The 26,758-nt window shown below is 38.3% G+C and overlaps 1 protein-coding gene across 1 annotated transcript in view; it reads right to left on the reverse strand.

The window, feature by feature from the left end:
* Window positions 1-26,758, reverse strand: part of LRCH1 (leucine rich repeats and calponin homology domain containing 1) — a gene marked incomplete at both ends in the record, with an annotated part of 106,469 nt that overhangs the window by 39,838 nt on the left and 39,873 nt on the right. Inside the window, 5 exons of the mRNA XM_079538530.1 lie at window positions 1,219-1,346; window positions 3,485-3,621; window positions 4,141-4,246; window positions 8,699-8,825; window positions 11,742-11,886. Coding sequence (XP_079394656.1) covers window positions 1,219-1,346; window positions 3,485-3,621; window positions 4,141-4,246; window positions 8,699-8,825; window positions 11,742-11,886 — 643 coding nt within the window. The remainder of the gene's footprint in view (window positions 1-1,218; window positions 1,347-3,484; window positions 3,622-4,140; window positions 4,247-8,698; window positions 8,826-11,741; window positions 11,887-26,758) is intronic.

Genomic DNA, 26,758 nt, shown 5'->3' on the forward strand with positions numbered 1-26,758 from the left:
GAAATAATTCTCTAAAGCAAAGGATCATATTTTCCACCTAAACAAAATATACACACATTCAAATCATTAACTGAATAAAATACATCATAAGAAAATTAAAGGTTAAACGGTAAGAATACATCCTCAAGCATCTATTTTAGCTTTAGTACTTTCTCTGTGACAGAACACTGAACTGCTAGTTATCAGCTGGTATCCTTTCTGTACTAGCCCTTTACCACAATATTGACAGGGAGACTCTAAAACAGCTTTTTTTTTTTTATCCCTCAGAGTGTTAGCAACATCTCTGTATTTTCATCAACATTTTGTTTTTACTGGGCATCCCCATAATTTTTCCATGGTTGTTTAATATAAACTTCTCACACTGGCAAAGAAAGAGCTGGCTATGATTTGGTTTCCAATTAGCTACAAAGATTCCCATAAAAAGGATCTCCCTCTCTTGGTCTAAGAAATTGAAGACACTGTCTTTCATTTTGCCAAATAAATTATTAATAAAATTTAATTTCACTTCAAAAGAATATCAACACCCACTCAATTCTCTTTGTTGGATGAATTAGATTAAATGTTAGGAGGAGTTTATTTACCCAGAGGTGAGTGAGGCACTGGCACAGCTGCCCAGAGAAGCTGTGGGTGCCTCACCAGTGGAGGCATTCAAGGCCAGGTTGGATGGAGCTTTGGGCAACCCCATCTAGTGGGTGGTAACCATACCCACTGTGGAGGGGGTTGGAATTGGATGGCTCTTAAGATCCCTTCTAACTCAAGACATTCTGTGATTCTATGAAGAAGAAAAGCTTAACAGAATTACACAACTCTAATAACACATAAATCACAAAATGAAGCAAGAAGTGAATTTCTTTTTAGTATATTAATAGATTTACAATGAAGATCCAACACCAGGTTATACTACCTTCTTAATTACATTCATATTCCAGTAGTATACTAGTAGGTTAAATTTAAGCAAAGGCTTACTTCCAAGCTCTTTCCTAACATGCTGCTGACTTTAATCAGAATCAGTTGTTAAAAATACTTTATTTTATTCTAAATCCTTCCAAGGGTTTCATAAGAATAAAATAAAGCAAAAGAAAGTTCTGCTTGGAAAAGAGCTGTCTAAATGGAACCTAAACAACAAAAACTGTAGAAGCTAAGGATAAAACCATTTTTCACTTTGTTCCAAGATAATAAATATTACACGCAAAAAATAAGATTGATCTTTATTCGTACCTTTCTTCCACAGGTTGTGGCAAATGTGGCTGTTCTATGGCATTAAGATACAGTGAGTCTGCTGTTTTAATCTGACAGGCCTGTACTGTCAGATATTTGAATATATGCACCTTCCCCTTTGTACAAATCTGTCAGGAAAAAAAGATGGGTTTATACGTAGAAAAAAGGAAACGTATTCCAAATTTTGCTTAGTGTAAAACTACTTGAAAACCAACTCATGAGGTCACAATAGAAATAACGTAAAGGAAAACAGGATTGTATTTTTAAAGAAATGATTAAGAACAACTTTAACAAGCGAATCAATTGAGTGCATCAGTGTGGATACTCTAAGAGAGGAAACAGCAAAAGAATGTATTATATTTTAGAAAATCCAAATTCTCTCATAAAGGATTATGATTAATAAAACATATTTAGGCCTATTGCCAACTGTAAACTAAGTCATTATTTTACAAAATTAGTCAGCAGTAACATTTAATTAACCAATACATCCTTTACACACTGCCATACTGGTTTTATGGTGTTCAAGCATCTTTATGATGCATTTCACTTGCCTTTACATTCTTTTCTTTGACTCCACTCTAACTCACGTGCTTCCTGGGTGACAGGACGAGGGGAAATCGCCTCAAGTTGCACAAGGAAAGTTTAGATTGGATATCAGGAAACAATTCTTTGCAGAAAGGATTGTTAAGCACTGGAATAGGCTGCCCAGGGAGGTGGTTGATTCACCATCCCTAGATGTGTTTGGATGTAGTGCTCAGGGACACGATTTAGTGGAGGGCTGTTAGAGTTAGGGTAGTATGATTAGGTTGTGGTTGGACTTGATCCTTAAGGTCTTTTCCAACCTGAGCAATTCTATGATTCTATGTTTTGAGCTTAGTAATTTCATCACCACGATTAGTTACAGAAAGGAGCTTCTCTAATGTAATAAAAACTCTCAAAAAAAATTAAAAAATTAAGTCATGTAGATTATGTTCTAGGCTGTCAGAATATGTATATATTATGTATAGTAAATAAAAGCAAAAAACTTTCTAGAAATGGGCTTTTATTATCCCAGAACCGCGAGTTGGAAGACCATGACCAGGGAAACAAAATCCCAGGCAGCTCTGAACACCTGCAGGATTTGCTGCTTCAGCTGGTCTTCAGGGCCCAATGAAATTTTTCTCCTTCAAGGACAAAGAGGCCACCCAGAGAGATCTTGATAAACTGGGCTGGGCAATCACTAACCACATGAAATTTAACAAGAGCAATTCTCTATCTGGGACAGGGCAGTCCTGGATATGTATAGAGAGCGGGAAACAAGAAGTTGGAGAGCAGTCCCACAGAAAGGGATCTTGAGGTTCTGGTTGTTGGAAACCAGAGTCAGCAGTGTGCACTGGCAATCAAAAGAGCCAACCATGTCATGGACTGCTAGGCAGGTGATGGAACGGACCACACCACTCTGCTCTCTGTCCGTGCAGCCTCACCTCAAGTCCTGTGTACAGTTTAGGGCACAACAAAAGAAGAACATAAAACTGTTAGAAAGTGTCCAAAGGAGGGCTATGAAGATGGTGAAGGGTTTAGATAAGAAGACCCATGAGAAGCTGCTGAAATCCTATGGTTTGTTCAGCTTAGAGAAGAGGGACTGAAGAGAGGCATCATGGAAGCCTACAGCTTCCTCACGAGGGAAAGGGAAGGGAAGGAGCTGATCTCTTCTCTCTGGTGACAGTGGCAGGACCTACAGAAAAGGCATGGAGCTGCATCAGAGGATGCTCATGCTGGATTATCAGGAAAACGTTCTTCACCAGAGGGTGGGCTGGGCATTGGAACAGGCTTCCCAGGGCAGAGGGCACGATCCCCATCTGCCAGAGTTCAAGAACTGACTGTAAATGCTCTCAGGTTTGAATTTTGGGTGGTCCTGCATGGAGACAGTAGTTAGACCTTGTGGATCCCTTCCAACCTGTGATACTCTATGATTCCATGATTTATCAAGGAAGTTTCCCAACAACCTTCTTTTTTGAAATTATACACATATACATTAAGTTTCAAATGGAGATAGGAGCAACAAAATGAATAGGCAGCTAACAGTGGAAATCTTCCAAAACAGCATTGGTTCAAGTAGTGTACAGACACAGAGAAAATAGGACACTTTGTCTTGTTTATATAGTCACAACTAATGTCTGTCATTACTCAAATTCAGATACCTGCAATTACAGAAGATGACATTTTATAGACTAAGTCATCATCCACCCAATATTAAGGCACAATTTAAATGACAGATGTTACTTACTTGTGCTGGTGGAGATTGCAAAGGATTGTTCTCAAGCAGCAGTACTTGTAACTGTGCCATCTTTCTAAAACAAATGGGAATCACAAGCACCTTATTGCAGGAAAAGTCAAACTTCACCAAGGGAAGCTGTACTAGTTCTAAAAACAATAGAAAAGACAAAAGGTATTATATCTGTAGTGATTTTTTGTAATTAAATAATTTTTCTAAATAAACTTTTTTATTTGTGTCATCAGAAAAGAAAAAGAAGGACTATTATTCCTTATGTAATAAAATACAGGACATAATATCCTCTTTCCTCCCCTCCCTCCCCCTTTCTAAAAATACAAATTCTGACAGGAATTTTTTGTTTTTCTGTATAGAACAGAGGAAAAGAATGTTAATGAAACACAAGTGACAACAGATTTTAAAACACTTAGAAGCAGCTGACAGTTATCTGCATTCACAGGTAAGCATCCGTGCAGCTTAAGATACCTAGAATCATAAAGATAATTAATTAAAGTCTTCAATGCTATTGTCTCCAGACACACAGTGAACTCAAATAGAAAACATTTCAACACAAGGTAGTTATTGTCTATTATTGCTTACTCACATGATTAAAGACTTCCAAAATACCAAAAAACCTAATGCCTTTATTATAGATTTTTCATAACTCATACCTTGGGGTAAAACTTCGAGGTAATTTCTTCTGACATTCAGTTCTTTTAAAGATTTCAGCAGGCCTATCTGTTGTGGCAAAGTTGTGATTTCATTGCAGCTGACATCCTACAGCAAAAGAAACAGAAATAATGAACTTTTGTCTGCAAAGTGAGAAATTGTAGCTAGCATGTTATTATCAGGGTAACATTTTATTGAACTGAAAACACACAACTATCAGCAGCCTGCCTTCAGTGGGCAAAGTGAGACGTGAGAAAATATTTACATGTTATTCACAGCCCAGAGCAAATATTTATTTAGAAGTGAATTTTGAAAGTTAATTCTGTACAAACATTCAGAACAATTTGTTTAACACATTCTACCTCTTTGCTCACATATGTATTTCAGCAACATGATTATATAAACTAAAAACTGTTTGGATGATGTATAAAACTGTTACTGTGTGAATTTGAGTTTTAAAAAGATTCTTACAGAGAAAATACTAAAGCAAAAGTTAAAAATAAATAGAAAACAGAAAAATGTCCAGAGAAGGCACGTATTCAATCAAATAGCAGGCCACACTAAAATAGAGCAGGCCTTGCTTGTAATTACAAGGTATTTAACATATTACTGTAACAGCTCATTCTTACAAGCCTAGACAGGTTCTAAGCAGGTCTGATTTTGAGGTCTAAATTCAGCTGGTTTTAGAGTGTTGTAACCAGTGGTCATTTTAGCATTTCCAAAGGAATAACCGCTGTAAAGTTGAGCTAAGCTTAAGGTGTTCAATTAAAAATTAAAATTAAAAAAATTAAGGTGTTCACTTGGTAAGCAAATGAATATTATTTTAAGGAAGCAATTCCTATACACCAGCATTACTGTGAAGTATGATATTTTTATGATACTATAGCTATTAAGTTATCACAAAAAACTGCCATTAATCGGTTCTAAAAAAATAAAAATCAACTTATTGGATTAAGTCAGTCTAAAACAAGATAGTTATCACATATTAGCTATCACTTGTACTGCCAAACTGTCTAAACTCAGTATGGAATCAGAAGGGCATTGAAACCTGTGGCTAAATGCCAGGTAATCTGTCAGTCACGTTACTTTCTGAATAGAAAATAGAGAAAGCCCTGTATCATATGAGAGCCAAGTGGGGTGTAATGCCAAGTTTTCCCCAACAGATTAAGGGTAAAATCCTTATATACCCCTTTCAGAGGGTTCATGGCCATTCTTGATTGTTTCATACAATGGATTTGTACAGCACATGGGAGCTCTTCAACTACAGAATTCCTCAAAGTCAGTCAGACTTCCAAGTCATCTCCTTGAAGATGGCTGCTTTAATACTAGTGAAAAGCATTACATTAACTCTGTACCTTTGATTCTAAAAACTAGTTAATGCAAAACAACAGTAATAGCAAGATCTGATCTGGCAGTGTCATTCTTTTTATCAGATGTGTTTCTTCTCATCATTTCACTGTTGCCAAAATTTCCTTCCCTTGTCAAAACAGAGTCAGGGAATTTTAGCTTTAAGACAAGGAAATTAAAAACACCAGTTAACGAGTGCTTCTTTTATCCAAACTATGATGCTGTTAATTGCAATGTCCCCAGATCATTTATTTTTAAAGCTTTACTGTCCTATTTTCAATTTACAAACTTTAAGTGAGTTTATAATTAGACACTCATCTTTAGAGCAAAAAATTGAAATTCAAAGTCACCTTGTGGTAGAGAAACTCTAGATCAAGTACACTTACATGCACATCAGAACAAGTAAGGGAAAAAGAGTTATAAAGGAAGTGCAAAAGGAATGTCTGACAGTGCGGAGCCTCAAAGCATCCACAAAAAGACTAATCTCTTATGACAGCCATGTCAGTACTCACCAGAGCTCTGCAGACAGTTGTATCCTACTAATCTAACCAGATACATATATTTTTTTTATTACTATGCATAAATAGAGAGACCTATTATATTATTTCCAGTTATACTTACTATACTTTATGAGTATATATGTGACAGTGTTTACCTTAAGCTTTCCAATTACTTTGGTTATATTGCTTTCATTATTGCCAAAGTCAAATGCCTGTGTTTTTCAAGCCAATTACATTTTTGGAGAAATATGGCAATTAGCAGTTTGGAACTTCACTTGATGGGCACCCACAGACAGTTTAAATCAAGTCCAAACTGCTACTCAGGTTACAGGGCTAGTCTTTGCTGAAGGTCAGACTTCTTGCATTAACATCATTATGTCCTCATTGGTTATTTGCTAGCATGACAACATGGATAATTTCTCACAATTAGAGAAAAGTAAGGCTCCCTGAAATTTAACAGCAACTTCTGTGGCACGCAGCTCAATGCCTTTAAGACAACTATCAGACTACACAGAAGAACCCTACCCTACAATTTAAAAGAAAATGTAAAAATTAACATTACTTAATGTACCAGTCATTCAATGTCCCAGCTACTAAATGCTTCTAAACATAAAAATGTAATAAAAAATAAGAAGGAAGAAAACAATTATTTGGGAAGACCTGACTTAACCTGCAGCATAACTGCTGTTACCTTTCTAGAGTGACCACAGACGTAAAACCTGTTTCAAAAGTTAGACTGAAAAAGAAAAACCATTTGCTATGCACATTCAGATTTACTGCAAGCAGCCTAGGAAAAGCTGTAAAACACTGAAAATCTGATGCTTGCCAAAGTGCTGGTAAACCAAGAACCGAATGCAGGCAGTTGGTGTCTGCCACCTCTCGGTACTGATTCCTTGGGCCAGGCCAGCATCAGTATTGTGTGTGTCCCAAAACAAGAACATGCCCTGCCAAGGAGCTGCCTGGTAGTGTCACCTGCATGTTATTCAGGCTGGCATTGCTCTCACACAGCTGAACATTTCATGCAACAACAACTGCAGCATGATCTAATCTTTTTTTTCCCCTCTATTCGTTCTAGAATAACAACCACTTTATTATCTAAGCTGCATGATGGTAAATATAACTATCCAGATACAGCTCTCAATTCAGTGCTTCATCCCAGTCATTTTGAGCTCAATAATGCAACTTATTTCATTGGAAATGTTCTAAGTACTCATGGTAGAACCAACCTAAGTAATGAGGGCATCTGAACAGAAGTACGCCTAATCTAACAAGAATTATTACTCGCTCCTTCAGTTTGACAGTTCTGTCCAGTCATTCTATGCCCTAAGTTAGGATGTGTTTAGTACTGCTCAGCCATAAATAAGACTGGACCTATAATTTCTTACTGAACCTGTTTTAAGCACAATAGAAACAATGCTACAGCCTGACATGTTTTTGAAGGTAATTCAATCAAAACAATTTCAGTAACCTGATTAAATCCCTTCAGAAAATTACTTCAAACTGCTAGATAAATTATTAATACTTACTAAGAATCAGTAAACAGTAATAGAACAAAACTGGCAGTGTTTAACTTGGATATAAAAGGTAACTTCTTCCCTCCCCAAACCAGATTCATTACAATAAATAGTATAAGCCTGATACAACAAAGTGTTGTACAGGAAAAAATGGAAGAAAGGAGAAAGCCCCATAGTTGTTGCTTCACACATGAGGACTCAGGACCAGCACTGGCTCCTAAAGCAAGGTTAGCTCAAAAGAATTCAGTGGAGAAATTATTATTATAAAAATGTCAATATGATAAGCAGGTACTTTCTGATAGCAACAAGATGCACAAGATAAGTGCAGCCAATGGTAATATCAGCAGCTGGGAGAAAGTTCACATTTCATTGTTTTGCTCTGCATAAACTGGCAGTTTGTTTATGAGAAATTGTTTGTTTTCCAACTGAGAGGTCGAGGTGAACAGAAACAATCACAAGGCATTACACATGTGCCAGAGAGAGTTCAGGAAGCATACAACATAAAAAGATGTAGATAAAAGGAAGAGGAAAGGGAAGAACTCATATACATAATTTCATACACATAATTTTAGAAACCATATATAACTAATTAAATTTTAAGTTATGTATCAAATAATTTCTGCACTTTCTGATTCTCATTTGTTAGACAATGTATTGTAGATGCAATACTACTGCATGCAGAAATAGTAGTCATCCAGTCAGCTTTGAAAAACCAAGAGGAATATAGCCTGTAAATCTGTTTAGACAGATGTTTGAGCAAAGTTGCATGACAAAAATAGTGAAACAAAATGCAAACAGACTGCTAAGATCAGTTTCATTAGCAGAATGCAGCGTGGTAAGCAGACAGCACTGGGAGAAGGGAAGAAGAGAGGTGGTATTGGATGACAGTACAGCTTTGCAGAACCTGATGCCAGAACCAGAAACACAGCAAAACAAGGTGCCAGAGCATGTATTCAGTACAACAGGTAAAGAAATTAAACACACAGGCAGAGTTTTGAATGAACAAAGGCAGCAATGTTACTTAGAATAGTCCTGAAGAGCAAAAAAAGGGAATTACTGTTACTACTCAATACACTTCAGAAGTCAAATTATATTACATGGCATTATAGGAGGCATTTGTTCCAACATCTTTGTAAAGAGTATTTTATTGATTCTAGTTAGATACAAATAAAAACAAAATAGCAAAATTAGTAACATACCAGTTCCATTAACTGCTTTAGCTGACCTATCTCTTCTGGAAGGGAACCTAGCTTATTGTTGCTTGCAATTAAGACTTTCAGAGGAAGACCACACAGGCAAGCTGGCAAAGAAGAAAGTTGATTTCGACTGCAACAAAACAAAGAAAGAAAACAACCATTAAGAACACCAATGGCATTCTACTGCACACTTGCATGAAGTTTTAGTTGTATGACTCCTACATTCTGATGGGTCAGACTTCCTGCAGATAACATGCAAGTTTTGGAATTGCAATCTTTAGGAAAACATTTGTAGATCATAAATACCTGCAATTACTGACTAAACAGTCAGTGGAGAATCACCACTCTGGGAAAAAAAAAATATATCACTTTAACAACAATTTAAAAGTGATTTTCATCTAGAATAGCTGCTTCCCCTCCTAACGAACACCAGAAACTCAGTTGAGGCAGTACTTAGCAGGTATTTCAATATTCCTATGTTTTCTCTACAGTCTATTCTATATGGCTTTTGGTTAAACTGAAAATGAACAAAAAAGAATTCCAGATTAACTGGCTATTTTCCCAATTCCTTTTATAGTACATTTATAGTTGAAGATCACTTTGTACTTGTTGCTATTCCTCCAACCTCATAGACATCCCAAACTTAGAGGTGAACATTTTTGTAAGGAATCAAAGTCTGGAAGAAAAAAAATATACTCTTTTTAAATGCATCCTTTTTGCTCCTGATCTGCTTCCTGTTCACTGGTTAATGAATATAAGCCACAACATTATTCCTCTCTTAATTTGATAGAAGGCAGCCAGGCAACAATTCAATTTAGCATCAATTCATAAAAATTGCTATTACATAACACCGTATTCTGACTACCTAACAAACATTTCACTCTATTGGGAACAACTTTATTTTTCATCTTGAAAACGTGACAACCAAAGAACAAAGAAAACATACATCTTTAGTATCTCACAAAGTTCATTGAAGTGTTAAAAGAGCAAGTAAAAACACCTGTTTCCCAGCCCTGTAACCTATAGACAACATACTTCAAAATATTTTCCTTCATCATTTGAAAAAAACAAACAAAAAAAATAGGGTAGATTGCAACAATCTTACACTACAAGACAGTTCTGTCTTATGGTGCAAAAGAACTTCTTCATGGTAAAGGTGACAGAGCACTGAAATAAGTTGCCCAGAGAGGTTGTAGAACCGCCTTCTATGGAGATATTCAAGAAATGTATGGATGCCTACCTGTGTGACCTATTGTAGAGTACCTGCTTTAGCAGGAGGTCAGACTCTATGATTTCTTGAGGTCACTTCCAACCCCTGCATTTCTATGATTCTGTGATATTAAAAATGAATTTATTTTAACTGCATGGGAAAACATTTCAGATGATTACTCCCAGATGTTGATTAAGTCATACAACAAAAATAAGACTTTCATAGGGAGCTTTTTCATCAGCGATGTTTTGGGACTCACAGGAGAGTATGAGGAACAGCATTCTCTAACAAGGAGAATATAGGACCTAATCTCTAAGAAAAAGTATTACTTGTCATGCCATATATTTCTTTATTCAAATTAGAGCCTAGCAAAACAAGATCAGCTCCAAATCACGCAGAGGCTTTCCTGAACGCCAGTGAGACACCTCTGCCAAGCACATTGCTTAAAAACAATTTCCTTAAATAAAACTCATATATAGTTTTGGTGCTTTTGTGGATACCACTCATCTCTTGGCATTACTTTCTAACTCAGTTTAACATCTGGGCTTTCCTGGTACGAGACACAAAAATACTCATTTTAGATTGGCTGCCTTTTTCTTGCCAGGAAGGAACATGGCTACAAAATCAATCTCTCTTCTACAGATTGCTTGCTGTGTTCAACTTGTATTGAGGAAGGTCATATCCAAGCAAAGATAAAATTATTTCAGGAGATTTTAAGCTGAGGGAAATATCCTAAATTAGTAAAACCTGTAAATTTTCCATTTGTTTAGAATGCCCAACCTTAATGTGATATATCTGATAGCAACTTTTGAGTATTCTGGGTTTGCGATGACTCACATTCCATCACTGCACTGAGATAATTCATTCTAACTCATAAATTTATGAAGATGTTCTATGCAAATTTGATTTCATCCCATCTTAATTTCTTTATGCAGATCTAACTGTAACACCACTTCAAATCTACAAGTCCTACACTTGACGTATGTGCATGTAGCAGGGTAGTATGTGTAGGATAGTATGGTTAGGTCGTGGTTGGACTGAATGATCTTTAAGGTCTTTTCCAACCTGAGTGATTCTGTGATTCTATGTACTCAGGACACATTATTCTGTTGCAGTTTTTAAAACCAAAATTAGAATTCCATGGTACATGAACCTCATTCTTAAATCCCATATTATTATACCTTCATCATTACAGTTTCTACATATACTCAACTGCAAATATACCTCCGTGCCTTGTCCCAGATGAAAAAGTGCTGACATATATCCTCTCAAAAGCAAAAAAAAAAAAAAAAAAAACATTCAGTTGCACTTTAACCAATAGACATTCTCAATATTAATTACTACTCATAAACAGTTTTCCTGGAAGAGAGACAGAGGTGTCTAATCCTCTGTCACTTCTTCCTAAAAAAGGTAGCAATTACAAGTGTGTCATAAGAGGAGGATATTAGTGATAATAATCACACTTTTCCTGTCCATCTCCCTTGAGGAAAGCATTGATCCTCTGTCCCTACAATAAGCACACCTAACTTCACAAAATTTATTATTAAGTGGGAATGAAAAGAATCCAGCCATGCTGTTTTAATTAGCATTCTCAATTTGTTCAAAGAATAAGCGAAAGGATGCATGTTACTTAGTCCATCCTTAAATAACTAAGTTTTTCATTTTAGCCTTTACAATGTCTTCATATAGAGAGCTGCATCTACAAGCAATGACTTTTTTTGCATTACAGTTTGCAATGAAAAGAAAAATGTAGTCAACTGTGCCAAGAATACAAATTACAGACAAAAACTCCTGACACATTTGCAATTAAACAGAAAACATAGTAGACAAACTTACCTCAAATTTAAGTAAGTTAGCATTCGTAAGTTCACTATGGCATCTGGAATAATTTTAATACAGTTGTGGTATAGATTTAGTGTTTCCAGTGACACAAAATGGCACAACTCTGTAGGAATCTCTGTTAATCTATTCTTTGATAGATCTGAAAAAAGAAAGAGAGAAAACACATTTTTTTAATCATCAGAAATACACATATTGAAAAACTATGCTTATTTATTAATATAAGGAAATAAATATAATCCTAAAGCCAGACAACAAATAAAGCCAATATTTTATTAAACAAAATAAAACTAGCCCTAACCTTTAGAACTTTGAAATGGAACAGAGTGTATATAAAAGAGTAAACATTCAATTAAAATTTATTTGGTCTAATAAAAAGTAATTATTTGCAGGATTCAATATGCTGAGAAAATGCTTGAAACACAACCCAGTAAATACTCCAAAGCTCAAATATTATGTCTCGAGACTGATACACAGATTTGCAAGAACAACCACGTTCTATCATCAGAAACAACACAAAAGTCACTCATACAACCAGACTGATAACGCGATCTGAAGAATGATCATCTCTTTAAGTGGAAGGAACAGGAATATGCCTGAGCAAAGCAAACAAACAAACAACAACAACAACAAAAGATGTCTGATAGGAAGGATATACAAGGAAAATGGATCTTGTTGATCCCCTCGTATCTTGCCACTAGCTCAAGCTTCCTCCCTGCTCCTTCAGTGCTTCTTCTGAAGCTTACTTTCTTTAACTGCAAGAAGGTGAAGGATCCAAAGTTTAGCAGACACACCTCTAGAGCATCTCATCTTTTCAGGATCATAAAAATAATTTTGCTTTTGTGAACAAACTGGCAGAAGCTTGAAAATCTTCTTAATAATTTTGCCATGTTGGGCTCAGTTTGCTGTACAAAGGTACAATTTCAGCTCAAAACTATTGCCACTAGGAAAGTCTTACCACTTTTGGCGTTGTTCCTATTTCCTGCAACACAAGCTGCAATTCATCACTCTTCATTCCCCCTGTCAGCCTCCACTTTGCTTCACTTCCATCAATAACCTGTCTCACTACTCCAAACTTGACCAAGATAACAGCAATGGCCAACAAGTGCATAAAGGGAGAGCGGTCCTGCTAACTCAAATGGTAAATGGATGAATCGAGCACCTCTGTCAAAATTATTCACCCGTAAGTTCCTATACAACAGCAATGCTTGAAATGCTCTGCTTTGTCTTAGGAGACTTTGATGGTGGTTACATGCAGCATTACCTCTGTTTCTACTTTCCTTCGCTGCTGCAATCAAAGAGATAGGAAATCTGTGAATGCCATCCTTTCTTTAAAGTGGAAGAAAGGTCTTCAGTGATCCTGTTTCAGTGCTTAATCCTCTCGTGTTGTCCGTTTGCCATGTAGCATGGCATTCCAAAAAAAAAACTGAACGCAGGTTCCCTACCCTGCTGCCATAATAGCTGATAATAAATACAGCTAACAACAGAAGATTGACATGTTATGACTAAGAATTGTGCAACAGATCTTCCTACTGTACAATCTGGTCTCAAAGAAAATCTTCCCCTTTTTTAAGCCACACTTTCTGTAGTGACATCCCCACACCATTGCTATCATTTCATCCAGAGCAGGGATGGAGCAGGGTGGTTCTGAAGAGTAAACTGGAACTCAGCCCTAGGCTGAAGAGTACCTCCAGGGATCTGGGTGGTACGCGAGGAGTGGCCTCTCACCTTTGCTTTGATCCTCTGGAAGTAATACACGCAGCTAAGACTGGGAACACAACAGTGTTACTTCTCTCTGTGCTACTAAAGCTGCAGCCTACTATCCAGGCCCCAGCTTCAATTCTGTTCTCATTTCCTTTCACATCAGATAAAATGATCTGTTGACACTACTTTTCCCATATCCCAGAAAAACTCTTGGACTTCCAAGAAATGGGAGAGTATCTAGATTGATCCTGTTCCTCTGACAGACATTAAAGAGCACAGTATTATTATTTTTATTACAATTTTTACATTTTAAAAATTGTTCTTAATGCTATCCTTTGTTCTCAAGGGCTTCAAGACTGTTAATGTGAAGAAGGACAAAACAAAATACCCACAGATGATAGCAAACAAAATCCTCCCTGTTATCCCTCAGGACACTGGGGTGTTGAACACAATGTGTATACAACAAAGGAATTCAATTAACTTACAACAGAGGAAGTCCATTATTTATTATTGTCAAGTTATCACAGGTTTTAGTTCATTTCAACAGTATTATATCTCCTGTTGCTTCCTAAACAATAATAAGAAAAGAATTGTATCTGCTGAGTAAGGTGGAGAGGTTGTGGAGTCTCCTCTGGAGAGATGCAAAACCTGCCTGTGTGATTTCCTGTGGAACTTACTGTAGGAAACATGGGGCTGGATTCTCTGATTTCCAGAGGTCATTTCCAAGCCCTACGACTCCGACTCTGTGAAAAGCTGTATGTTTTATTTATTACTCTTACTTAATACTCGGTTAGCTTTATTCAATCAAAAATGGAGCCTCTGTACATGATACAGGTGAGAAGAAAGCCTGGCAGCTTCTAGGTGCCTTTAAAAATTCCAAGAAGAAAAGCACATCTTTTCAATGCTGAAAAGTAAAAGAAACATTCTGCAAATAAACTCGATACTGTATCTCAGCATTAACATATGTATACATTTACACAAACTTCTGGAAGTTACATAATTAGTTTGATGTTACTTACACCAAGGTACTTCTGATTCTTTTGGATAGTAATAGGTCAAGGGGGAATCACAGAATCATAGAAGCACAAGGTTGGAAAGGACCTGCAAGATCATCTGGTCCAACCATCCTCCCATCACCACTGCTACCACAAGCACTAAACCAAATCTCACAGCTCCTCATCCAGGCGCCTCTTGAACACTGCCAGGGACGGCGACTCCACAACCTCCCTGGGCAGCCATTCCAGTGCCTGACCATTCTCTGAGAGAAAAAGTTCTTCTTTATGTCTAAGAATGGTCTTAAGCTGAGATGGGAGATTTGGTTAGATATTAGGAGGAAGTTTTTCACTCAGAGGGTGGTGATGCACTGGAACAGGTTGCCCAAGGAGGCTGTGGATGCCCCATCCCTGGAGGCATTCAAGGCCAGGCTGGATGTGGCTCTGGGCAGCCTGGTCTGCTGGTTGGTGACCCTGCACATAGCAGGGGGTTGAAACTGGATGAGCATTGTGGTCCTTTTCAACCCAGGCCATTCTGTGATTCTATGATTCTCTAAGTATTGCACCTGACAGCTAGCCTTAACATATTTCAGGTATATTCTGATACTTAAGATTTAAATTATAATACAAACGATTTGTCATTGCTGAGCCTGAACAAAACTGCACAGTCCTTGGAACTGTATGAGAAAAAACAGTGTTTGCATTTTCTTTCTGTCGCAATCAAAACATTTTCAGAAAGTTTTTGAAAATGTTTTATTGAGTTCATTAACTCCAGGAAAGAGAAGAATGCAGAAACTGTTATACAACAGTTATTGAAAACATTTTTAAAATACAGAAGTAGTTGGCAAATCTGTGTTTTTGATTTTTTTTACTGTATTTTTTTTTTCAACTGCATATTTCCAAATCATGAAGCTGCACAACACCCTTGCTTCATTAATTAAAAAACCACCTCAGGGCAACTAAAAATAATGCCATTATTGCAGAGACTTGCTTTTGCTACAGAAATGGAAAGAAACAGACAAATAGGACTTAGGAGACTTTAAAGGAGTTTTGACTAAGCTGATTCCAGCTTCTAATCCTCAAAGTAATGAATCCATTGTGGTACATTAATGGTCACTAAAACTACACATGGGTTTAACTCGAGGTGACTACTTCCTGTTATTCCAGTATGGAACAGGCAACACAAACACAAACAGCCCAGCAGTGGTAAGGGCACCAGAGCAAGCTTTGTGTGTTTTACATGGAATACACTATTCATTCAGTATTTTATTTCAAACACCATTTGGCTTTATTTCATCTCTTCCTGCCAAAAACAAGTTTGTAAAGCTCTCAAATAAAAGAATGGAACACAAAAAAATAAGCAAATCAGCTAAGAAAAATATCAAACGGATTTGTGATCTTTAAAAAAAAAAATCACTCCAATTTTGGAGCAACGACACTGCTTTTGTACAAAGAAATGTTACTATGTTGGAAGCTGGACAGGAACTACACAAAATGAGCACTTCCTCAGCTGGGAGCGAACAATGAAAAGCAAAATTTGAGGCCAGTAAGCAGCAACTCACAGCTGGCTCCAAGCCATGTCTGGGGACTGGACATGGGGCTCCAGGCTGTCAGCAGAGCAGAGATTGCTGAGCCCACCCTCAGGACATAAGCTTGCAGTTCTTGGAGCCCCAGTGACATCCCACTGCTGGCCACAATCTTTGCAACTGATTTGTTGAGTAGCTTGTAGATCAGACAGAGCTATAAGGCCAGTCATCCATTAAATAAATATGCCCATGCACTTCTACGTCACAAATCTTTGCTTAGTTTTTTAAAGAATGCAGTTTCTTAAAAAGCAGTGATTTAAAATGTTCAGATTATAGAAAAATACATTATAAAATTGTATTTATTAAAAAAAAAAAAAAAAAACCTTCCAAAGGTCCAAGCTGGAATTGAGAATCTGTCCACAACTGAGCACGAAAAAAATAATAGACATATATTTGAAATAGAAGAAGACACTTAGATATGGAGTTTTAAAATTGAGAAATTGAATGGTAAAAAAAAAAAAAAATTAAAAAAAAATCACCCAAACAACCTTTACTAGAGCCCACCAAGTTCCTTTTTTTATAGTCTTCAGCTCTTACCAAACAAACAACAGGAATTATTTTGAAGCAGGTATTTGCATTTGTACTATGATGCCATTCAAGGTATTCGAATGAGATGTCTGAATTGGACTGACAAAAAAAAAAAAAAAAAAAAAAAATTGACAAAGAATTTAAGTAATACATTGCATGAGCTTTAAAAAAAAAACCAACACAGTAAACTCAACTCCAACTTCAGAGGAAAGTTATGCAAGAAAAAACACTGGGAAATGCATTTTAAAAAGGCATATATAACACACAATACAACCATATGGAGCTTTATCGTTTTTACCATTCCCATGTTTTCAGCTGTCTTTTAGGAGGCCTGCATTTCCATATGAGCCAAGTGTACCTTCACTGATAATTAAAGTCACAAACTGATGGTACTGCATCTCAGACAACTGAAATCAGTACTTAAATGCACTTTAGGCCTTCAGCAAGTTGGCATCCCACCCATACTTGCTGTGGCAAAGGCAAATGGTCTATTATTAGAAAACTGTGCCTATTTTCCACCTAAATGGCAGGAGAATGCATTATTCTGTAGACAAATGCTATATGTTAACTGTGAAAACATTGCAGCATGACTATAAGATGTTGCAGGCTTCTGAGATACACTCTAAAACTTGGTGTTATTGAGCGGAGCAGCACATCTTATCCCCACTACTTCCCATTCCTAGCTGGCAGTGTCACTAAGTAATGCCCTGGAGATGCACCAGCTCCTACTGTCACCAGCCACTTCTACTGCCAGAGATGCTATACACACAACAAAGTGAGTGCAAAGACCTCCGCCAAGCCTTGTGTCCAATGCACTCTGGTGGAAAATACTCTGAACAGATTATGAAGTGACACTGCTGTTTCACACACAAAACCTAAGCGTTAGTTTGTGGAGCTCCACGAATTCTATGCATTACTGCCAACTGCCATAGCAGTCATACATTGGCCACAGTTTTCAGAAGGGGTCTTAATGCAGGAATTCGGAGAGAGAACTGAGGGAGGCTGTAGGAAAGCAACGCCGAGAGCAGCACAGTGCAAAGCCTGGTGGAGATGTTACCACAAGAGGGAGTCCCGCCCTCACAGACCCGGCCAACCCTTGCAGCAGCGCTGCCCAGACTATCGGTAAGGAATGGAAAGCACAGAAATAGCAAGGCAAGCCTACGCAAAAACAAGTGCCTCCTCCAGTCTTCTTTCAGGTGTAACACAAAAACCTCTCTCATCTGTCTGCAGTTGCAGCCAAAGCAGTACTAAGCCTAGGGAAGCCAGAAGTAGCATGAAATGATGCACTTGATAAAGACCTTGCATACAACTTCGCCCCTCCCCAGAGACCTTCACTTGTTCTGCTATATTTCATTTCCCACTCCATTAGAGAATATGCGGTTTACTTTTCCAGAGTGCAATGTAACCTTCCAATAGTCTATTCATTGCTGGTGTAAACAATGTGCAACCCACATTTATTCTCAAGTAGGGCTCTAACTATCCTGAAGCAACCCAAAGTCGTAAACCATCTCTCCGAAGCTACAACTGAGCGAACTTCAAGGGTGAGCAAGAGGAGAGAGAATAAGGGAAGTGCTAACTCACTAATGGTTACATGGAAACATTCTCATGGTTAACTCAAGCACACTCCAGCTCCTCAGAGACAAAGGAAAGGTCCCTGCAAGTAACATGCTCAACAGAACATCACAAGCCTGGACAAAGAAAGGGGATGCTAATGCAGCAGTTTGCTTCTATAGCTCCGTCCTACTGCCTAGCTTTAGGTGGTGACATAAATCATTTACGTTTTCTCCTTCAGCCGCCATCTATTCCTAGGACAACAGCAGTTTGGGGTTAAGGCTAGCAGAAAATAAGGCTCTTGACACACCCTTGTTTCCATAAAAAAAAAAAGAAAGAACAGCCTAGTGTGGAAGGTTGTGGAGCTCCCTAAAAACACACTGAAAACCACTGCAATTCTTCCTGCAGAACACTATGGAGGTATTAAGAGTTTTGGAAGCCAAACACCTATATATTGAGATAGAAAAAAATACTGGAAAGCAAACACCTTTCATCACCAGAATCTTTAATATGTGATATGAAACTCTGTTCACACACCATGAAGCGTTTCTCCCTCTCCCATGCCTTCTACACCACAGAGAAAATACAAACCATTAACTTTCACACTCCTGCCAGACCTGAGAAGCATCATTGGATTGCAGTTTTGTTCTAATTAGCATCAGTTGGACTAAACCTTCAAGGGTTTTCTCTAACAGTAGCAGTAATAGGAAATATTCTCTCAGTTCAAATACTAGAAACTTGCTCTCTGTTGTTTTCAGCCTTCAAAGTAGGTTGGTTCATGGAGAGTACTTGAGTAAGTGTTCAAATTACACACTGGCCAGCTGATCACCTTTATTGTACCAAAATATCTTAGTTGTCTGCCTAAACTGTTAGCAATGGCACATATAAGAAAATTTAATAGTGAACAGGCAACTGCTACAGAAGCCGGATCTTCCCTGATTCCTCTACAGAAACAAAAAGGATAACTTGATCCTGAAAAGTCCTCCACATTTGCTTCAGCCATCAAGGGCACTTCAGTTATTAGCACAGAACACTGAAATCATAGTTTGCCCACACAGTTTACCTAAAGGGACTTTCAGGTACCTTACAGTCTTCTCAAATGAATAACACTCACATGAATTAAGAAGCTCTTTCCTAAAAGAAGAATGACCACAGCTTTCACTAAGTTCAAAAGAAAAGTTCAAAAGCTGTAAACTGTATGCAAACACACAACCCATTACAGACAAGCCGCTTACTGCAGGGAAGAGGGAAAGATCAAGTAAAAACACGCATTACATTCTATCCTAAGGATGGTAGTAGATCCCTGCAAGGATACACTCTGTTGCCTTCTGTTAAGCATCTCGTCTCAGCCATAGAGATCTCATTTCTTCGGGTTGTTTCCTTTGGAAACTAACACTTTCCACTGGGGAATTCCCAATGATGCACTCACACACAGCAAAGATCCGACCTAGTGGTCTACAACCTTTCCAGCCCACAGACAGAATGCTACCAGAAAGAACAAGCTGAATACAATGCCACAGATTTTCATTTCATTCTCAGCTGTAAAGCCTATTACTATTTTTCCTCAAGCTGTAAAGAGAGGTTATCATTTATGTTCTGCATTATCTGCCTTGGTGACTATTCAAAGAAGGGTTACCTCATATTTCCCACTTTGTAGAAGCTGGAACATAACTGATTTCTGAGAAGAAACTCACCTGCCCACACTATGAAGATGGTTATTTTTCATATCTGACGGACTAAAATACAGATACGCTCATTTTTAATTCATCTTTACACTTGAACTGTGTCACATTCTGTAACAGATTCTCCTACAAACAAGGAAATTAACAGAAGTTATTTGATCTTAGGGCACATCAAAGGCGTGTAGACAAACATACGGTCGAGCGATCTGATGCCAATTTACAGCAACAGGGGAAATAGAGATTTCTCATTTAATTACTTCCTTTTCTGCCTGTACGTCTCACACATATGCTGGGGTTAATCAACCTTACTTGCATTATTCACATACTCCCCCCCACAGCCATTCTTGAAACTTAACAGTGACATTTTACCAACACAAAGCTGCTCTGTACTATGAAAGTTTACTTACTCTATTTTGCACACCCTTAAACAATGAGCTAATTATGTGACTATTAGAAAGGAGGTATATTTGAAAAATCTGAAAGATAAAGCTGAGAAATGCTTCAGCTACCGAATCCAAGCAGGAATCAACAGAGACATTACCAGAGATTGAAGTTCCAAGAAAGAAAATCCTGAAATAAACAAAGAATTCAACTATAATAACTAACCAAGATCAGGTGGTTGCTCCTAGATTTAAAAAAAAAAAAAAAAAAAAAAAAAAAAAAAAAAAAAAAAAAAGGAAGAATAATAAGCATAGTCCATACTGTCTCTACCCTTAAAACACAAGCAAACTATTAATCTGGAATCACTAAACCTGTCAATTTTGTACCAAGAGTCCCATTCCATTTAACTGCTTCCATGGTTCTTTTAACATTTATTACAATCTCTGTCAATCTTCTGCTTTAAAAAAGAAAAATCAAACAACTTTGTTTTCTTAAGGGAAAAGAAAACCATAGGATCGCTAAGGTGGGTAAAGATCTTGAAGATCATCAAGCCCAACCACAGCCTGACCATTCTACCTTAACTCTAACAATTCACTGCCCCTGAGCACCACATCCAAACACATTCAGGGACTCAACCACCTGGGGAGCCTATTCCAGTGCTTAACAACCCTTTCAGTAAAGAAATGTTTTCTTGGTATCCAACCTGAACCTTCCCTGGTTGAACTTGAGGCCATTTCCCCCCCATTCTGTCACCAGTGAGAAGAGATCAGACCCGCTCTCGCTGTAAGCACCTTTCAGGTATTGGAAGAGAGCAATAATGTCCCCCCTCAGCCTCCTTTTCCCCAGACTAAACTAAACAAACCCTTCAGTCATACAGTAGTGATGTTTGTCAGTAAGAAGATGGGTTGGGACTGTGGATTACATTTTTTTTTTTAAACCATTTTAACAAGTCACAGTTTATGACAGAGATGTAACCAAATCTCTAATCCAACATCAGACACACAGATGCAAAAAGACTGTAAAGGAAGAAAAAACACATACACAGTCTCTTTCTAGTTATAAACAATTTGATGCCTGTAAGAGGGTAGGCAATTTATGCACATTATGCTTGCCACCCAATTTACTTGGGTACCTCGGTGGAAATAAGCCAGCAAAAATTAATACTAGCTGTAGGCCTGTTTCCAGCCACAGTAAGTATCAGTGTTCTTGACACATGACAACTGCATGGCAGTGTATGTCCCATACCATCCAGCATCAGGCTCACCAATTAAAGCCGGGGTAAAGAAGGAGGAGTGATAGCATTTGTCTTCCAAATAAACACATGATGAACCTTGCTTGCCTGGACGTGGCTGAACACCTGCCTGCTGATGGCAAGCAGTATATTAACTCACTGTTCTGCTTTGCTTGCTTTATTCAGTAACCCGTCTTCATGAGTTCTCACACTTCTACCTTCCTCATTCTGTCCACCGTTCCACCTGGGGAGCGTAAGCAAGTGACTTTGTGGTACTGAGCTGCCCCTGGGTTAACTCACAATACAGGAGGATGATATAAGGTCCTAAGAAGGGCAGATGGAGAGCATTATTTCCCTACAGTTACCATAGCCCAGAAGGGAGGAGAAAAGCATAAACTAAGATCTGCCTACCCCAGCTTTCAGAAGTCCAGTAACTGCAGCGTACACTGCTGTTACTTAAAATAAGAAATCTTATCATTCATCCTGCTTTCTTCCTGCTGATTTGATTATGTGCCATGAAATAGCTGGGGTTAAATTACTTTGAGAAAACAAAAGCCTTTGCTGCATAAGCTGTGAACCTGGTCAAACCTCTATGTCAGTCAGGTTCTGTGCAACGAGGAAATGGACTAAAAACTTCATGACTGCAACTTGGACATCTGGGGACCTCATTATCAACTGTGGCAGCAGAAAGTGAAAAGATTTTAAGCACAGAACTTGTTGGCTTCTTTATTCAGGATATACATTTTAAAATCATTACCATCATAGAATCATGGAACGGCTTGGGTTGAAAAGGACCACAATGATCATCTAGTTTCAACCCCCTGCTATGTGCAGGGTTACCATCCACTAAACCAGGCTGAACTATGAGAGAAACTGCCCATTTTCAGCAGTTCTCCCATCAGTGAGGAAGCAGACAGTAGTTATACCATCACTGCCACTACTTGGGGTCTATGTTCCCATTCAGATCTTGAACTTTACATCCACAGTTGTGTGTTGATTCAATTTTGGAGTCATTAATGCACTCCAACATTGAATAACTGATACTTTCCACCGTAACCCCACAACGAGATGACTCAACAAGTAGTATTTTTGTCCCCCTAAATCAGGGAGCTGATTAATATAAAGGCAGATAAGAATGATCCACAGGTGATTAAGTTATTTTGTCACCTTTCAGACAGCATAATTACTCCTACAAGCTCACTGCTTTTATATGCTTTCTCCTGGTTCAGTATTTAAGTGTCAAGTCATTTAGTCATGCCCCCTAAGAATAGGATGTAACAAATGAGAGAACAAGTCTTTTTTTTTTTTTTTAAAGCTATTCAAGGCACTATGTCCAGATTACAATTTTCTGAATAACAAAAGCACTCCTATACAGCTCACTCCCAACCTGCCACTGTTTTTTACTCTAAGAAAATAAATGCCTAAAAGTTTACAAGGGCTCTCTCAAATTTTAATCAGTATTTACTCCAAAACAAGGTACTTCTCAACTTGAGTACATAGCTCTCTGGGACTGAACAGTGCACACATTCACAGAATCACAGAATGGCCAGGGTTGGAAGGGACCTCAAGGATCATGAATCTCCAACCCCCTGCCACACACAGGGCCACCAACCTCCACATTTAATACCAGACCAGGCTGCCCAGAGCCCTATCCAACCTGGCTTTCAACACCTCCAGGGACGGGGCATCCACAACCTCTCTGGGCAGCCTGTGCCAGCACCTCACCACTCTCTCTGTAAAGAACTTCCCCCTGATATCCAACCTAAATCTTCCCTCCCTCAACTTAAAACTATTTCCCTTTGTCCTGCTGTTATCTACCCTTTCAAAGAATTGATTCCCCTCCTGCTGATATAGATAGCAGAAAATGGACTGGAACATAAACAGCTCCTAATGCACCTTATGCTGAGCCCTCTGTATCACCTGCAGTGTGTATCACCTGCAGATACACTGAAGCCTTACTCAAAAGGCTACATTATCACAAGGTGTATGGGCAATCTAAGATCCTACACAGCTGCAGTGCTATAAATTATCTGCATTTGATCTGTTTTCTGCATGCAACAGTGTTTGATTTCACAGAAAGCTAATTTTAGCTATTGACTGAGTACAGAAAAGCCTATTATATGTTACGCTTTTTAACTAACGGAGAATGTTAAAAGGTTGGTAAAACTTTGGTACAGCGTTAGCTGGGGCTTGTGAGACAAGCATCCCAATATTCAAAAATGCCAGAATTAAATATATTTAAGAAACTCAAGAAGCTACCACAGCCAGGCATACATTGCACCTGAAACCTTTTGCCACAATCATTTGAAGATACCAAATCCTTCTACACCTCTCTCCAGTGCCTTACATGCAGGAGGTGTTTTTCGTGTAACTTTGGGAATAAGCAATATCAAGGGCATACCACGGGAATCCCTTAGAAGGTAAATCAAGTGAATACACATTACCTGATCATAGAATTAAGGTGGAAAAAGACCACTAAGGCCATCTCATCCAACCGCCAGCCCTTCCCTCCCCATGCCAACTGACCACATCCATCATCTTGCAAACGTTCCCAAATTAACAAGCATCATTACAGCATGCCTGGCATTTTTCAAAGGGAATATTAAATCACACTAACTTTCTGCAACAATTAACAACAGTACATAGACTAGAAAATAAAAATAAAAAATGAGGAGGACAAGTGTAGGAGCAGAAAAGGCTGATAAGAGACCTGGAACAAAGTTCTGGGCTTGTTTAGCTTGGAGAAGAGAAGGCTCCAGGGAGACCTCACTGTGGCCTTCCAGTACTTGAAGGAACCATATAAACAAGGAAGGGGAACAGCTGTTTATGAGAGCAGATTGAGACACGACAAGGGGGAATGATTTTGAACTGACAGGGGAGGTTCAAGTTAGATATTAGATGGAATTTTTTCAGAGGGTGGTGAGGCAGTGGAACAGGTTGCCCAAGGAGGCTGTGGATGCCCCATCCCTGAAGGCATTCAAGGCTGGGCTGGATGTGGCTCTGGGCAGCCTGGTCTGCTGGTTGGTGACCCTGCACATAGCAGGGGGTTGAAACTACATGATCATTGTGGTCCTTTTCAACCCAGGCCATTCTATGATTCTATGAATCCCTTTGCCATGCAATTACACAGCTTGCTGCACAACACAGCACATAATAGCAAAAAAATACAGTGAAGTCCTGCTGCAATTCACACTTAACCGTGTCAAAGACATAAGTAGGAAAAGGGAATAACACCTCTTACTGAGTGCTGGAAAACCTGCTTGGTGTCTAACTTCAGTAATGACCTCCAGCAGGATATATGACATAACACTTCCAACCTTAAAGATATTGAAGGGAAAACAACTGAGAATCACCCTGTCCATCCATATTCTGAATGCTGATAAGAGTCTCAAAACTAGAAGTAGTATTTTCTTCTTACGGATTATTAGTATGGTTGCTTAGGATCACACCCATGGCTGTTTTAAGGAAAACCTGATCAAATAAAGTTTACAATATACAGATATGCTTTAGCAAAAACAGAACTCCTGCAAATAAGGAAATATTATCTTTAATAGCAATAAAAGAAGAAAACGCCAAACATTAATGTTTAAGAACTTATGCATACAGTACAACAGAGAATTGACAGTGTACTAATATCAGTCATTCCAAGCTGATCTTTTTAAAGTCACTTTATTATATTTTCTCATGTCTCTAAGTGTACATGCATCCAAAACGCTTTGGTTTTCCTTAAAAGAAAATTAATTTCAATTCAAATGTGTGTTTATGCAGTCATGTATGAATGTTGTAACAGTTCTTCACTAAAAAGAACCAAAAACAGAGGGGAAGAAATTCCCAGTCCTTGCTTATAAGCACAGAGGCCAAAAAAAAAAAAAAAAAAACCCTGAAAATCACCAGTCTTGCTAACATGCTATTGTTTTTAACACACTAAAGAACCTTATTACACATGGAATATAAAATGCAGTGAAATGATTGCATGAAGACATTGTTTAAACAGAAATAATTCCGTGATATCTACATTGATATCAATTTCATTTATTTTTCTTCTGGCACTTGAACATAAATCAACTGATAAAACGCTTATCACTGAGCCGCCTCATGCTGCTTTCAGTTGGAGACGAGAGAATTTATTGCCAGCAGGAACAGTCTACATTTTCAAAATTGTTTCTGCATTCTCTGTGTACAGACGATCATATTATTTGCACGTGCTGTACTCATGGCATTTCCAGCTGTTCTGTGGGCCTGTTTTGCACCAATTCACAACAGCTTTCAGTGCAGCCTGATACTCGGCCACTGAGCAGTGTCTTCCAAAAGCACAACTGAACACAAAGACGCAATCTCCCTGTAATTAAAAGGTGGAAGAAATAAGCACAGCTTTTCCTTGGCAGCCAAAAAAACAAACAACTCCTCAGCCTTCATTCATTGCTCAGCAGTAAAGTCCCATTTTAAGCTTTTAAGTGCAATTTAGCTAATTGAGCAGTATCATCATGTGGCTTTGAAATAACTCTTATGAATTCTTCATATATTTTAATCAAATCACATACAGATTTTAAGAACTCATAAGCAAAAAAATTGTAACTGATCAGACGAAATCTAGTGCTCGCTGTAAAGGCAGCTGGTGAAAGTACTGCAGACCCCTTCAATATTTATCTCTACATTTTATATAAACTTTTAGCTTTTCTAGAAGCTTTCGAGTGTTAAGTGCTTCCAAGAAAATCCAGCTGAAGAATGACCTACTTATAACCTTTGCTTTCACATGGGTTTCCAACATTCACTTTTCAACAAGAACTCTTGCTCTGAACTGTGAAAATAATGTTTGAGTCACTTGCATATAGCTTAGAAATCGTAGAATGGTTTGGGTTGGAAGGGACTTTTAAGTTGCAACCCCCTGCTATACACAGGAACACCTCCCTGGCCTTGAATGCTTCCAGGGAGGGGGCATCCACAACATCTCTGAGCAACCTGTTCAAAGTAAAGAAGTTCTTCCTAATATCTAGTCTAAATCTACCCTCTCCATGTTTAAATCCATTTCTCCTCATCCTGTCGATGCATTCCCTTATAAAAAGTTCCTCCCCAGCTTTCCTGTAGGCCCCCTTCAGGTACTGGAAGGTACCACTATAAAGTCCCAGTGGAGTCTTCTCCAGGCTGAACAGCCCCAGCTCTCTCAGCCTGTCCTCATAGAGGAGGTGCTCCAGCCCTCTGATCATCTTCATGACCCTTCTCTGGCCCTGCTCCAACAGCTCCATGCCCTTCTTGTGTTGGGAGTCCCAGATCTGAACTCAGTACTCCAGGTGGGGTCTGATGAGAACAGAGTAGAGGGGCAGAATCACCTTCCTTGACCTGCTGGTCACATTTCTTTTGT

This window comes from Tetrao urogallus (assembly GCF_951394365.1).
Source record: "Tetrao urogallus genome assembly, chromosome: 1".
NCBI lineage: Eukaryota > Metazoa > Chordata > Aves > Galliformes > Phasianidae > Tetrao > Tetrao urogallus.